Below are 13,545 nucleotides of genomic sequence, written 5' to 3' on the forward strand. Positions count from 1 at the left end.
TAAGGTTAATAGACATGATACAGCAATGAATCGCAAAATGGGAGGAAACTGAAGATTTGCAGTCGATAAAAATACTTTATTCCACATGTAACCAAAATCATCTATGTTCATGTAACAACTCTATTATTTTGGATTGGCAACCACATAAACACATCATATTCGTAACGTAAGCAACATTTAAAAATATAAAAACAGACTCGCCGTGAACTATGTAACGTTCAAAACAAAATATGTGCCACCTGCACCGAAGCTGCGCAGAGCCGTTTTCCTTGAGTCCTGCGCCCTCAGCGGGTTGTGATTGGTTGAATGGTAAGCTTGAATCTGATTGGAGAGTCTCAAAAAACACACACACACACACACACGTCCAATGCGATTCACACGTGTATGACGATTAGGACATTCACATAACAATACAAACGTGTACATTTTAACCTTTCGAAAGTTTTATGCGCAGTTGTATGTTTGCGAAACGTACTTTGTGAGAAAATTGTTTTGTTTTACGCACGTGAATTGCTTTTCGTAAATGTAAATATATACTATGTGCACGTAAATGAGGTTTTATGCATGCAAAACTGTTTACGCATGTGTGTATCTTGTTTTTTGCGTGAACAATAATGAGACTAAAATCGCTCCATAGGAATAGCATGTATAGTAATCTTTATTGAAGTAAATTAGGTTTTATTCACCGTCATGCATGAATAAATAATATTTTTGCTATTTTACACATAATAATCAATCATGATCGCATTACACAACTGAAATTGCACTTCAAAATATTCACATTGTCAATATTCTTTGTCTTAAATTTCTTATTAAGGGGAGCCGAGCTCCCCCTAGCTCCCCCGTAGTTCGCACTATGCACAGTACACAATCCCCTCCATCTACCTTCAGTTGTTTCTGAGGCTGACTTAGGCTGTTTTTTACCGTGTCTTGCACCATGAACAATGCCTTGTATAGTTTAAAAGTCACGCTTTTTGTTACACAGAGCACCAGAGTACACAAACAGCCGGAACAATGAGTGTATTTTATTTAAAAGATGAAGAAACGCTCTTTATACAAGGTCACTTTCAAAACCCGTGACACTGAATTTACAACCCTCACAATCTTCATCTGATAATTCATTTTCATCCATTTCTGGGAGCGCTTATCTATCTTACAACTATATTACATATGTTATCAAGTATTGAACAGAAATGTGCCATGGCAGCAGTACTTGTGCTCTCTCTAGGAGTCGTACTTTAGCTGGTGCTTTGAAGTCACTTTGAAGAAAAGTATGTGTTAAATGAATAAATGTAAACGCCAACATCTCTAAAATGTTCTGTGTGGGATGTTTAATAATAAGTAGGAGGTTGTGGTTTACAATCTATGTGTAGCTGCTCTTTTTAGATGTTTATCATTTATTTATAGGACACAAATGCAGACAGCATTATGTATAGATGTGTGCTGGGTTTATGGCTCTGATGTCTACATCAAATCATCTGGTGAAAATGCATCTATTCTCATCAAAGTTTAACACTTAAGCCAAGACAATTGTACTTCTTAATTTTGAAAACGGAATTGAATGATAATCCGAGCCTGGATGTTTTCCAACCCGTGACATTTCACAGCTATTTCTGTCTCTGAAGTCCTGTGCGTATGAACACTTATGTGCTAATAAGAGACACACACGGACACACACACACACACACTGTACCGTAAAGTGTAAAGTCAGTGATGGGTGAGAGCACTGCAGCACACTTGAGCACAGACTCTTCAGAGCTCAGCAGAAGACTGGTGATATAACCTCCATACACCTGAAACATCAACACAATTCAACCCTCATCACATCCTATACACTGAATTGTGATACGATCACACCTCATGGAAATGTGCAGCAGAAATCCAGTCTTATACCCTCTGAACGTAGGTGAAAAAGACGTAATCTTTCATGAGAAGAAACAGTCATGAGTTAAAAAAGAGCTTGTGGTCAGAAATGCATGGATTCTTTCAATGAAGTTCTCTTTGCCGCGTGAAACCAATTTGCTCAGGACTTAAGATAAGAGAGAAGTTATGAAGTGTAGAGATCAATTCAAATGTCTCCCGCTTAAAACAGCAAAATCGTCATGTTCACCAACATTAAAGCTGTTCCAACCTGAAAAATCCTTCCAAGCTAAATCTATAAATTCATCAATCGCTTATATAACCCTATAATATTATATTAAAAATATATATTAGATCGTGTTACTCAGGTTTACCTTTGGCAGTCTACCTCAACTATAATAACAACTTGCCAATATCAACAACTGTTAAAAATCACATTTTACTTAAAAGGTTATTTCACCCAAATCCAAACATTCTGTCATCCTTTACTCACCCTTTTGTCATTTTTAAATCTACGACTTTCTTCCTTCCGCAGAAAACAACAGAAGATATTTTGAAGAATGTTGTCAACGCCATTCACTTGCATTGGTTTCGTGTCCATACAATAGAAGTGAATGGGGCTGTTTTGTTACCAACTTTCTTCTGCAGAAGAAGAAAGAAAGTCATGCAGGTTTTAAATGACAAGAGCGTGAGTAAAGGATGACTGAATTTTCATTTTTGGGTGAACTGTCACTTTATAGAGTGATTTGAAACAGAAGCAAAACTGTGACCTTTTTCAGTAGTGTTGCATTAGCTCAGCTGTTTCCAAATTATCATAATAATTTTTGGTGATCTTGATGGAAAGCATGACAAAACTTTAAAGTGCAGCTTCGATGACACGGTGAATTGCACACGCAGCACACGAGCAAACTGATGCAATAATTCAATCTGCTTTGGTAGATGCTGCTGTTCAATCTCTAGAACTCCCACTGACTTCAAGTGTTTCTTTTTTTTTGTCTTTATTGTTTTATGCTAGGGGAAGGGCAAATTGCAAACTCAAGTGAGCATCCCTGTGCTGTTCTTCCTTTGAAGGGCTGTGCCCTTGAAGTGAGCTCTTTGAAGGGTGGATTGCATTATTGTATCATGTATGTGTTTGCACTGACTGACCCAACGCCATCAGCGGTTGCAAAGAGATACTATTATTAACATTTTCTGTCATTGTCAATTTTAAATCTTTTGCCTTTGTTGCTTTCAAATGTACCGTGACCCACATCACGTGGCCATCACGTGTATCCTTTATTAACTCTGGAAGAACTCTTCAGGAAGAAATCGAACCGTTTTGCAGTCCCCTTAAAAAATGCAAAAACATTTGGAATTTACCCAAATATTTTCCCACATCGCGCAAGAATAAATAATATTATCTGAACAATATATTGACGTAATACAGCGCTGTTCAATTGTAGCGACACACTTCTTAGAAAACGAAAGTTCTTACCTGCCCAAAAGCTCCAATTCTGGTCTTGTCAACGTACGGCTCCTTCAGCATAACTCTGTCAAACACATTCAGTCTTTCACTGATCAGATTTACGGTGCAGAATAATGAGAATCTCAATCACAGTTCATAGATCGTCTGTGAGGGTTCATGGGACGTGTCTCATGTTTATCAGTACGTGTACAGCTGCGTGTTGGCACTGGTGGATATTCACAGATGGTGGCTCGACTACCTGAGGGCCTCCAGCTGGTCTTTTTCCTCGAACATCCCCAGCCTGCGCTGCACCTTATGGAGAAAGTTAGTCCCTTGAAAGCCACTTCCACGACCGTCAAAGCGCACAGCAACCGCCCCGAAACTGCTGACCAGCACCAGCGGCCAATCAATGTGGAACTGCTCTGAGACCGACTGACTGCCTGGAGTACCATCTCTGCGAGAGAGAGAGAGAGTGCAGCACTTTTAGACATAATTGGTTTAATCGCAACAGCAGAAATTTGGGTCGGCATGAATAGAAGCTGCCTAATGTAAATAGTTTAGCTGTTGAGATGATCTGTTTCTATCCCGCATGTACTGACTGCATGTGTCTCTAAAGAGAGTTCAGGTGACCGCTGCTTGTTCTGACGCTATATGTCTGATGTGTGCGGTGGGTTAATTGAAGGCCGTCGGTAGAAAAACTAATCTGTGGTGTTATAACAGCTGCTGAAAGTGTGCGGCTGAGAAGACAAAGATTAATAATACAGACTGAAGTCTATTTCAGAGTTACATTCTTACTCTTGATGAGACCTGAAGCACAGCATGAGAAGAGCTGCTCTTCTGGTAATAACATGACCTGCAGCACTTCTTTAAAGACCTCATATATTGGATTTATATAAGGGTGTCCAAAATAAAATAAAACAATTCTGTGAATTTTATATTCTGAAATACATATTATAAGGTCAACAAAACTGTGTCATTAAGATTTTAATCTACAACATGTTTATTTTTATATTTGTATTTTAAAGTGTGATGGGACCTGTTGTCCTCAACTCCACCGCTGATGGCCATCAATCGTACGGGAACGAGATATCATGTTAGCGGATGAGGTAAAGTAACAAAGTTTTATAAATGTTGCGTATAATTGTGGTCTATAAAGAAGTGACTGCTCGAAACAAGCTTGGGATTGCTAGACACTACTTCCGCATTTGTCCACGACACTGTTGTCATGCGGTTTCTACGTCAGTGAAGGCGGTAACAAAGGGTAACGCGGATATGACGCCATTGGCAGGCAACTGCACAGCACCCTGTCAATGTTTACAATGGCGATTTACTCATGATTTACAAGTAGTTAGAAAACTTTTGTGATATTGTTAGTACTCATCTGAACAAAACACAGTATATAACACTGGTTTTTGGATATTTTACTGCAAAATTGTTACAAACTGCACCTTTAATATACAGGAAAACTTGAAAATGTGCTGCGGTAAAGACATTTTTGCTAATATTGCAGCTAATTGGAAGCTAGGAAGGTCTTCTACATTAGTTTTGACTCTTAGCATCTTTATATACATGAATTAAACCTAAATATACATACAAATTTTCAAATGTATTTAATTCGATAAAACTTGCCTTTTTTTCATTGTACTCAATTGTACATTGGACTCAAAAGTGTGGGACAGGCAGATTTACTTATAACATAAAATTATAAAAATATGTAAAATGTACACAAACATTTATGATGCTGTAAATTAATATCTATATTAGACAATTCCATTTGAATAATGTCAAATTGAAATTCAATTAGCTTAATATCTTAATATTGTTATTGTGGGACATGAACAAAAACGGTGTTTGGACCTGTAAATGCTATCATTTTATATCACATTAATCTTTAATGATATTTTTCCAAGGTGTGTGATGACACTGTGAATATATTTATAAAGCGTCATATGACACATTTTTACATAAATCGAAAATTTCACTGCTGAGACATAAAAGTGCCCGCAGTTGCAGAAACACCCATATACTGTTTTTAAGGGCTCATATAAATACATCTTACATAAGGTCCTCTCAAACCATTTTGTGAAAGTAAAGCATGAAATATTGATCTTGCGAAGAGCAAAACTAGAATAATAAAGATGGGATTCATAAAGCTGAAATGGGTTGTGTGGAAAGAAACGTGGTGAATTGTTGGCATTTACTCACACAAGAAGCAGTAGCGGGTAGTGGGATGTTTCTACGAAGCCGGCAGGTTTCAGGATCTGCATGCTGAGGCCTGAGGACGACAATCTGACATTAATCTGCATCTGTATTACATAAATATCCCTCTTAATCCTTCTAAACGGTTCAACGCAAATATTTAAACATGATTTAGATAACGTACTGTAATCCTCTATATTTATCTCTCTGTATTCCACACGTGGCATCTGCACTGAGTCCACGCTTCTCCTCAGGTTCAAATTCAGCTCAATGTCACACACCTCTGTAGATAGAAAGATATTCATGTAGAAAAGTCAATGGTACAAAAATATGTTTTATATTTGCTGAAAAACATTCACATAAAGTGCCTTTAAAACTTTCAGCAGTAGGTACTACTGTTTAAAAATTACTCCTAAAGCAACTGAGAAATACTTGTACACTGTGTTTTATTTAAATGCTTTAAATGTCCAGTGTGTCATTTTTTTAGGATTTGTTGACAGAAATGCACTATAATATACATGACTATGTCTTCAGAGGTTTATAAAGAGCTTAAATAATGATGAGTTCGTTTTTATTACCTTAGAATGAGCTATTTCTGTCTACATACACCGCGGGACCCCTTACGTAGAATTCTCCACGTTGTTTCTGAATGCGTTTTATAAATACGTTATCTCATTCAGCAAAGACACGAAAGTGCTTCGAAAGGGAGGGGTGAGCGGTGGAGTGAGCCGTTGGTTGTAATTCGCAACCTCACCACTAAAATTCACACAGACCCTTAATATCAATTATATTACATAATAAATTTAAAGTCCCAATGAAATTAAAATAACAATTAAAATGTTTTCACTGAATATTGCAGTGTTTGTATTATAAACATTATAAGTGTAGATCGTTCTCGTTTCAAATATCATGTGCCCTCATATTCTTTTATAAACATCTAAAAATGCACTTCGGCCCAACAGCGGTGATCCATCTCTGATGATGTCAGTTTGACAGTTTGGGCGTCGCATCCATTAACTCCCTCCCTCCCTCTGCTGCCATTTCAAAATGCAACACCTGTTTTTATATATCCAATCAAATCGAATAGGAAAACACAAGCCACGCCCACAATTGTCCTCATTCAGTATTCTGTTTCACTCTGAAATGCGCATAAAGCGATCAGAAATTCACGGGTACTTTAATGTTAAATTAAATTATTTTTAGTATAACAATATTTATTACCAAATATTTGCTTCTTATTTTGTGTTTATTAGAACATTTTACTGTTGTGTTGAGATTCATAACATTTCCCTGCACTGGTATTGACTACTATTGTTTGGTCGTTTGACAACATTAATTTACAAAATCCATTCTTTATCTGAAAGAAAGCATCTGCGGCTCTTTAAAAACCTTCTCAAAACCCCCAGAAATGAGTCTAGTATTCCTAAAGGAATGGGTCTTGGATAAGCAGAGGCTGATTTATAGTTGTAGATGTTCAGAGGTTTGGGGAGGTCAGTAAACAGCTGTGCTTTCTGATAGAGTCTAAAGAGAGCAGATATCAAACCAGCTGCTGTAAACACACACAGATTCTGTTCTGAGCAACAGCGATAGAGTCTTAAAAGCTCACATAACAATTAAGAGCACATGGCGGTTCTCTTTAACACGGCCCTATCAGCGCCGCCTCAGACTCAAGTCCCACAAAGCGCACTTGCTCCCATCGCACCAATGCTGAAGATTTGAAAACAAGCAACGAATCGACAAGGAAAAGGATCCGCATGTCTGCGAATTTCACCTTAGTGTCACATTTACAATTTACGTAAACATGTGGATGTGAAAAATGTGGATACGGTAAGAAAAAAAAGGAAAATGACGGGACAAGAACTTTAAAGATTAAATTTGAATAAACACTCCTCACACACAGATATTGACATTCACTCCAATGTGATATTATATCCAGAATAACACAATTACTGGCCTCTTACAAAGAAAGGTCACATTATATGGAAGTCACGGAGCATCAGACTATAATCCAATCATGTGTGAGTGTTCTCAGCGTGGGGCTGAGAGAAGATCTACTCATATGCATCGGCATGATGCTGTGGGCTTATAATGAAATGAATGCTGGGTGTGTACGACCGGTACAGTGTGAAGCATCTTCACAACTACTGTTATTGTGAGTAAGTGTGTCTGTGTGCGCAGTCTAGTCTAGTCGTATCGTTCATGTTGAAAGTTAATTTTAGTCTTGTTTAAGTGTAGTAAGTCTTAGTCCTGTCTTGTCATGTTATTATTTTCCCGTGTTTTGTTATGTTACCCCCTAGTGGGTGTTTGTTTTATATTTATTATAAAAGTCTCACCCGTGATCATGACCACTTTTTCAGAGTAACTTAGCCAAGGACTTTCCAATGTTTTGTCCCCTTACCTTATCCCTAAAGCTAACCATGGTTTAGCATTTTTTTTTTAAACAAATCATCATTTAGTATGTTTGGCACACAGGAAGTGTCTCGGTAACCATGTTTATGTTTTTATACACATGCCATTATTCACATTTGTATACAAGTACACACATAGCCACATGCACACAAACATTGAGAGACAGAGAGGACTGTCTACTTACTCTGTTTGTCCTGGGTGCTGTATACTGCCACAAAAGGAACTCCAGGACCTGATACAACACAGCAACACATACAAAGTTATTTGCTCTATTTGTATCTTTCTATAATGAGTTTATTACTGAAGCTCAAACAAATGTTATCACCTAATGAAAACAGTATAAAATGCAGTCTGAATTTGCAAAAGCAAATGTGTTTTTTGAGTAAGGGAAATAGTGAAGTTTATTTCTATAGAATGTGAACAAGCCAGAACGCACCTGCTTGAGTGGTAAAACACTGGCCATAATGAATGTTACAATATCAGGAAATGCAACATTTGAGTGTCCAGGAACACCTGAATCCTTTGCAATTCTTAAGGTAGTCGAAAGGATCCCCTTTGCAATAACAGCAAGCTGCTTGCACATTATCCCGCTTATTACACGGCTACTTGCCACATGAGAAAAAAACTGGACATGAAATGTGAATTTTTTACACTTTTATTAACTCATTTTTACCGAATGCCGACCTTCTGAGGAATAGAGCAAGCGAGCAATAAACGTGCCGTTAAAGATCGCTATATATTGTGCATTGCCTGGTTGTGGAAGAACACAGCCGCTGCATAACCTTCTTTGGATTCCAACATTAGGAACTTGTGGTTATTTTCAAAGACGTTCCAGCTCTGGATTTGCGGAGAGACTAAAATTAAAAAGCAGTGCTGTACAGTCATCCGACAGGAATGGCGAGGCAATCTTATGTGAGTAATATTTGTACTTTGTTAGAGATCGCTGGATATATTCTGATTATGTGTAACCTAACGTTGCGTGTCTAACCAAATTCACAGAAGGCTCCAACTAAGTTTACTATGCAAACTGCTATCCAATCATAGTCCAAGTCTTCAATGCGGCACGCCCTCAAAACAGAGCGTTTGTCGAGCTGGGCTCAAAACCTGGGTAGAAAATAGCCTATTACTTATTGACTTGTATTCGAATGTAAAAACCACGCAAAATTCATATGTAGACCTCAGACAACAGTATCAAATAATAAAAATGAACAGTTCAGAACATCTTTAAAGGGGATGTGCAACATTGTTTCATGCATTCTGACTTCTTTACAATGTTAAACGTATTTCCCATGTTAAATGGCTTCTCATGCTTGACATGGTCAACTTTTCCAAACACGAGTTGGACGTATGACGTAGTATTTCTGTGCTCGATACACTCCCCCAACGTTCGTATATTTTTCGGAAAGTTTTTTCGAACATGAAAATCCAACTTTTCTTGGTTCCTTATCGGACGTTACGCCTCTTTCACAATATGGCGACAGAGACCGGAAGTAGGGCAAACTTTTTCCACTCAATGCATTAGCTTCGTTCACTTCACAGAAAAGATGTGGAGACTAAAAGAAGTTAGGCTTCTAGCGTTCCCTTTATGGTAATTTAAAAGAAACAAAAACATATTTATAATTTCATAGGTTTTTCCACAGCAGTAATTTAAAAAGTGATGAATTTAGGCCATACCAAGAGAAGAGGGGTGCCATTACTCTGTGGGATTTTCGAGCGGTCACTCGAAAGGAAATGCTTAGATCCCAAAGCGATCACATAACCTGCTTACTATTATTATTAATATTATTGCAAATTAAAGATTTTCTATACCAATATATTTTCAATATATCAATATATGTAAATGTATTGGTTATTCAAAATTTTTTCGTATTTCTTATCGATTGTTATTATTATTAATTATTATTCATAAATAATTCATATAAATTCATTTTTTTCCCCAAAGTGCTATAAAAATTAATTTGAATTGATCGTGGTCAAACTATGTGCTATTTAGAGATGTTATATTTTTGCGGAATTGTTAAATTATGCTGGAAATGTATAACAAGTGATGATACACACACAGAAATCAAGTTTTATGTAAAAATCAACAAACAATCATTCAATTTGCAGGACTTCTTCATTTTTTTGTGGCATACACTCTTTCTATTCCAATCACATATTGGTGGGGCAGCAGAGCTAGTGTAAATAGTCTCTGCCAACAAGGTGGGCTTTTTATTCTATTCGAAATGTCCATTAAACCCACCATAAACCAGAACTGAGTATGATTTGTCTAGCAATAAATAAATCGCTCAAAAAAAGTGTTATGATTTTGTATTTTTATTTTTACATCTCCAGAAAACCATTAACAAAACAGACAACATTCGCTTCTGTCACTTTTTGTAAATAAATGTAAGCTTTGGAGCAAAACAAGCAGCTACCGCTCCATAATAATAATGAATGGCTTTTAACTACTTCTGCTAAAAATAGGCGAATTCTCCTGGAAAGCAGGCCCACGCGTCAACCAAGGAGACCGAGCAAGCGCATGCGTGTCAACCAGCTGGAGCAAGAGAGATAGAGAGCACCGCGTTTGCAAAGTTCAGCTGTGTTTATTTGTTCACTGCATTTGGGCTTGTTATATAAACGGTGGATCTGCTGGATTTGAAGATGCGGCAGTGCCAAAGAAATAGAAAGCCTTTCTGAAATACAATCCACCTTCACTCTTGACGTCGCTGTCACAGCTGCTTAGAACAAAATCTCGGTTAACACATTTGACAAAGACATTTTATTGTGTGTCGCGGCATTGCGTTGTGTCTGGTTAGGACCCGGCGTTAGGCACCTCAAAGCATATTTTATAGACAGCCCTTTTACAAGTGCTTTAAAGTTTATCTGAAAGACCGCAGAGTCACTAAACTGAAAAAGTGCATTAAAGCTTTCACTGTCTAATGAGCATCGGCTTGAAGAAGCTTTTCACAAGCTTTTCTTATGAAGCAGACAAACGTCTCCCATCGTAAACACAACAACCGTTCTTCCAGGAGTTCTGTCATGATGCTTCATGAATACGACCACTAAAGCATCCAAGCCCTCAAAACAAATCGGCCGCAGTAGGAATCAGCCATCCATTTGAGAGACAGAGAAAATGAAATAATCGATGCACTTTGCAGAATGGAAACTTTTGAACAATAAAGGTGCTGCTATATCGAACCAGTGTTGTTAAAGTAACATACTCTTTATGAAACTCACGCCGTGACCTCTCTGCAGTTGTTTTCATTTATAGCTCTGCGGTGGTGTATTTGTATTGTTCCCTGTTCGATACCCGTCAAGGCTACATACGTTATATATTATAACTTGAGGGGAAAAGTAAGCCTCTTTTTCCATTTCTGCCAGTACGATATTGCACTAATCTCGGGTGAATTAGGCTGGTCAGAACACAAAATAAAAGTACAGGCTCATGGTCTCCAGATGGACCATCACTGAAACATTGAATTCACAACTGTTTACTGAAGTCGGGGTTAAGATGAGGTGAAAGACTCCCGTTACAGCATCTTTTGCTCTAACAAAACAAAGATCGAACAAGGGATCTCTTGACATTCAGCATTTCTGAACGAATGTACACTTCTCTGTCTTACACTCAGATGCTCCATTCATTCATCAATAAAATTACAATCTTGCAAATGTTATCACATCCTGAATTTAATAGCAATATGCGTACTTCAGTAAATTGGGTTCTAAAATTTCAAAGCCAAATGCGAGTAAAAAACGAATGTAACAAGACAATACAATAGAGTTTCTACCTCCTCGATACTCAGATATATACACAATCATGGACCAGTTGTGAAGGTATAGAACGTTGTGGCGAAATCAAATACATTTTTATTTTCCAACTAATACTGTGATATGTAAATAAGTGTGATTTGATATTCACTGTATAAAATCTATACCGTGGAATACAGTATATCAGTATCGAGAAATAAAATGACTCATACCGTCATTATGTGCACACCTAATGGAATAATATTATAAAATGTACATTTATGATTTAAATGAAACCCAAATGTCTTCCAAATGTGTTCAACAGAGCAACCAAATTGAAACAGGTTTAAAACAATCTTGAGGGTGAATGAATGATCACTTTTTTAGGGGCAAAATGATTCCTGAAAACATGAAAATGTTGTGCAGGGGTACATTGACATAAAAAAGATTAACCACCAGAGAGAATGCACACAAAATGTATTTCTATATTCAGTGTTTCCAACAGAATTGAGTGAGACTATGTGGGCTAAACGTATTTTTCTCCGTGGGGCATGCATGAAAATTGTGAATATTTTAAATGTAAATGCTGCAATCTGGTGCATTTTAAAATAATAATTAAGTGACTCAATCTATAAAGAATACAATAGCTAATGTAGTAATTTAATCGTTGGCTCCATAGATATAAATGGGGAAAATAGGGCACAGCACATGGTAAAATGGGAGTTCACAAATATGTAGCAGTTAGCAGCAGCAGTTGGATGTGGCCAAGTATGGTGTTCCATACTCTGAATTTGTGCTCTGCATTTAACCCATCCAAGTGCACACAAACAGCAGTGTGAACACACATCTAGAGCAGTGGGCAGCCATCGCTACGGCGCCCAGGGAGCAGTTGGGGGATCGGTGCCATCAAAAAATGGCAAGAGCTGTCAAAAGATGAGCCATTTTGAAGGCAAGAGACATTTTGGTAAGAGCCATCAAAAAAGGAAGCATAAAAGTATTTACCAGTTGAACTAATTTATTTGTTACCATATATTTAGAACCAGCGGTGATAACATGGTAAATAATTTTCTAACGTTTGCTAGATAAAACAATAAATGAATTATATCTTTTTACTAGAAATCCCCAAAATATATTACCAAAATGTATCTGATATGAGTAATTGTATGTCATGACAACAAAATTTTGGATGCTTGAAATAGAGTTTTGGATTTCGAGCCCGACAAATTTAAGCTCATAGGGTTGTGCTTCGGGCCAGTTTTCAAGTCCGGGTATCAGGCCTTTTTCACAGTGCCATTGCCCCACTATATAAATGTAAATACACACGCAAGTCTGTGTATTGTAGTCGTGCTGAATTACATGAAAAGAAAGTGCTGAGTGACATTAAAAAAAAGATGTGTTCACTGACACTGCTGCGAGACTGGGTTGGATTGTATATTTTTTTCTTATGACGACAACCGAAGCTAAAGGAGGCATTTAAGCAGACTCATGCCCATATTGCTATAACTAATTTTCAACAGTTTAAACGTTGTCATTCACATCATTGATTCGAATTCGTGCTCCAGCGCACTTGGCAATCTACGCGTTCTGAACCTAAGCCACAAACAAAAAACACTCCAAACCTTTTTCTAAATGAATTTAATAAAGAAACGAAATGACAACAGCCTGTGTAATGCGGAGGTACAAAACAAACACTGCTTCAGTCGGACTCAGAATTCTGTCTCGGGCCACGCCTTAAATTTGAGGTCTGTGCTCGAAGGCGCTAAATAAGGATATTAGTGCCGAAAGATCATCATTATAAATGTCATGGGTGTGCGTGATACCTACAGCTCCGTTGTGTATATGCGATGCTCTTTTTAAACGACGGAAAGGGTGTTTGTCAAATGTCCCTAATTGCAGACTGCTAT

General features: G+C 37.5%; 1 protein-coding gene across 1 annotated transcript in view; it reads right to left on the reverse strand.

Moving 5' to 3' along the window:
* dpp6a (dipeptidyl-peptidase 6a) overlaps positions 1-13,545 on the reverse strand; it is a 115,955-nt gene that overhangs the window by 6,411 nt on the left and 95,999 nt on the right. The window contains exons 17-22 of the mRNA XM_079447605.1: positions 8,097-8,144; positions 5,688-5,786; positions 5,510-5,579; positions 3,564-3,758; positions 3,335-3,389; positions 1,694-1,793 (exon numbers count right to left, since the gene is read on the reverse strand). Of these exons, the coding sequence (XP_079303731.1) occupies positions 1,694-1,793; positions 3,335-3,389; positions 3,564-3,758; positions 5,510-5,579; positions 5,688-5,786; positions 8,097-8,144 (567 nt within the window). The remainder of the gene's footprint in view (positions 1-1,693; positions 1,794-3,334; positions 3,390-3,563; positions 3,759-5,509; positions 5,580-5,687; positions 5,787-8,096; positions 8,145-13,545) is intronic.

Source organism: Barbatula barbatula (genome assembly GCF_947034865.1).
Source record: "Barbatula barbatula genome assembly, chromosome: 23".
Lineage (NCBI taxonomy): Eukaryota > Metazoa > Chordata > Actinopteri > Cypriniformes > Nemacheilidae > Barbatula > Barbatula barbatula.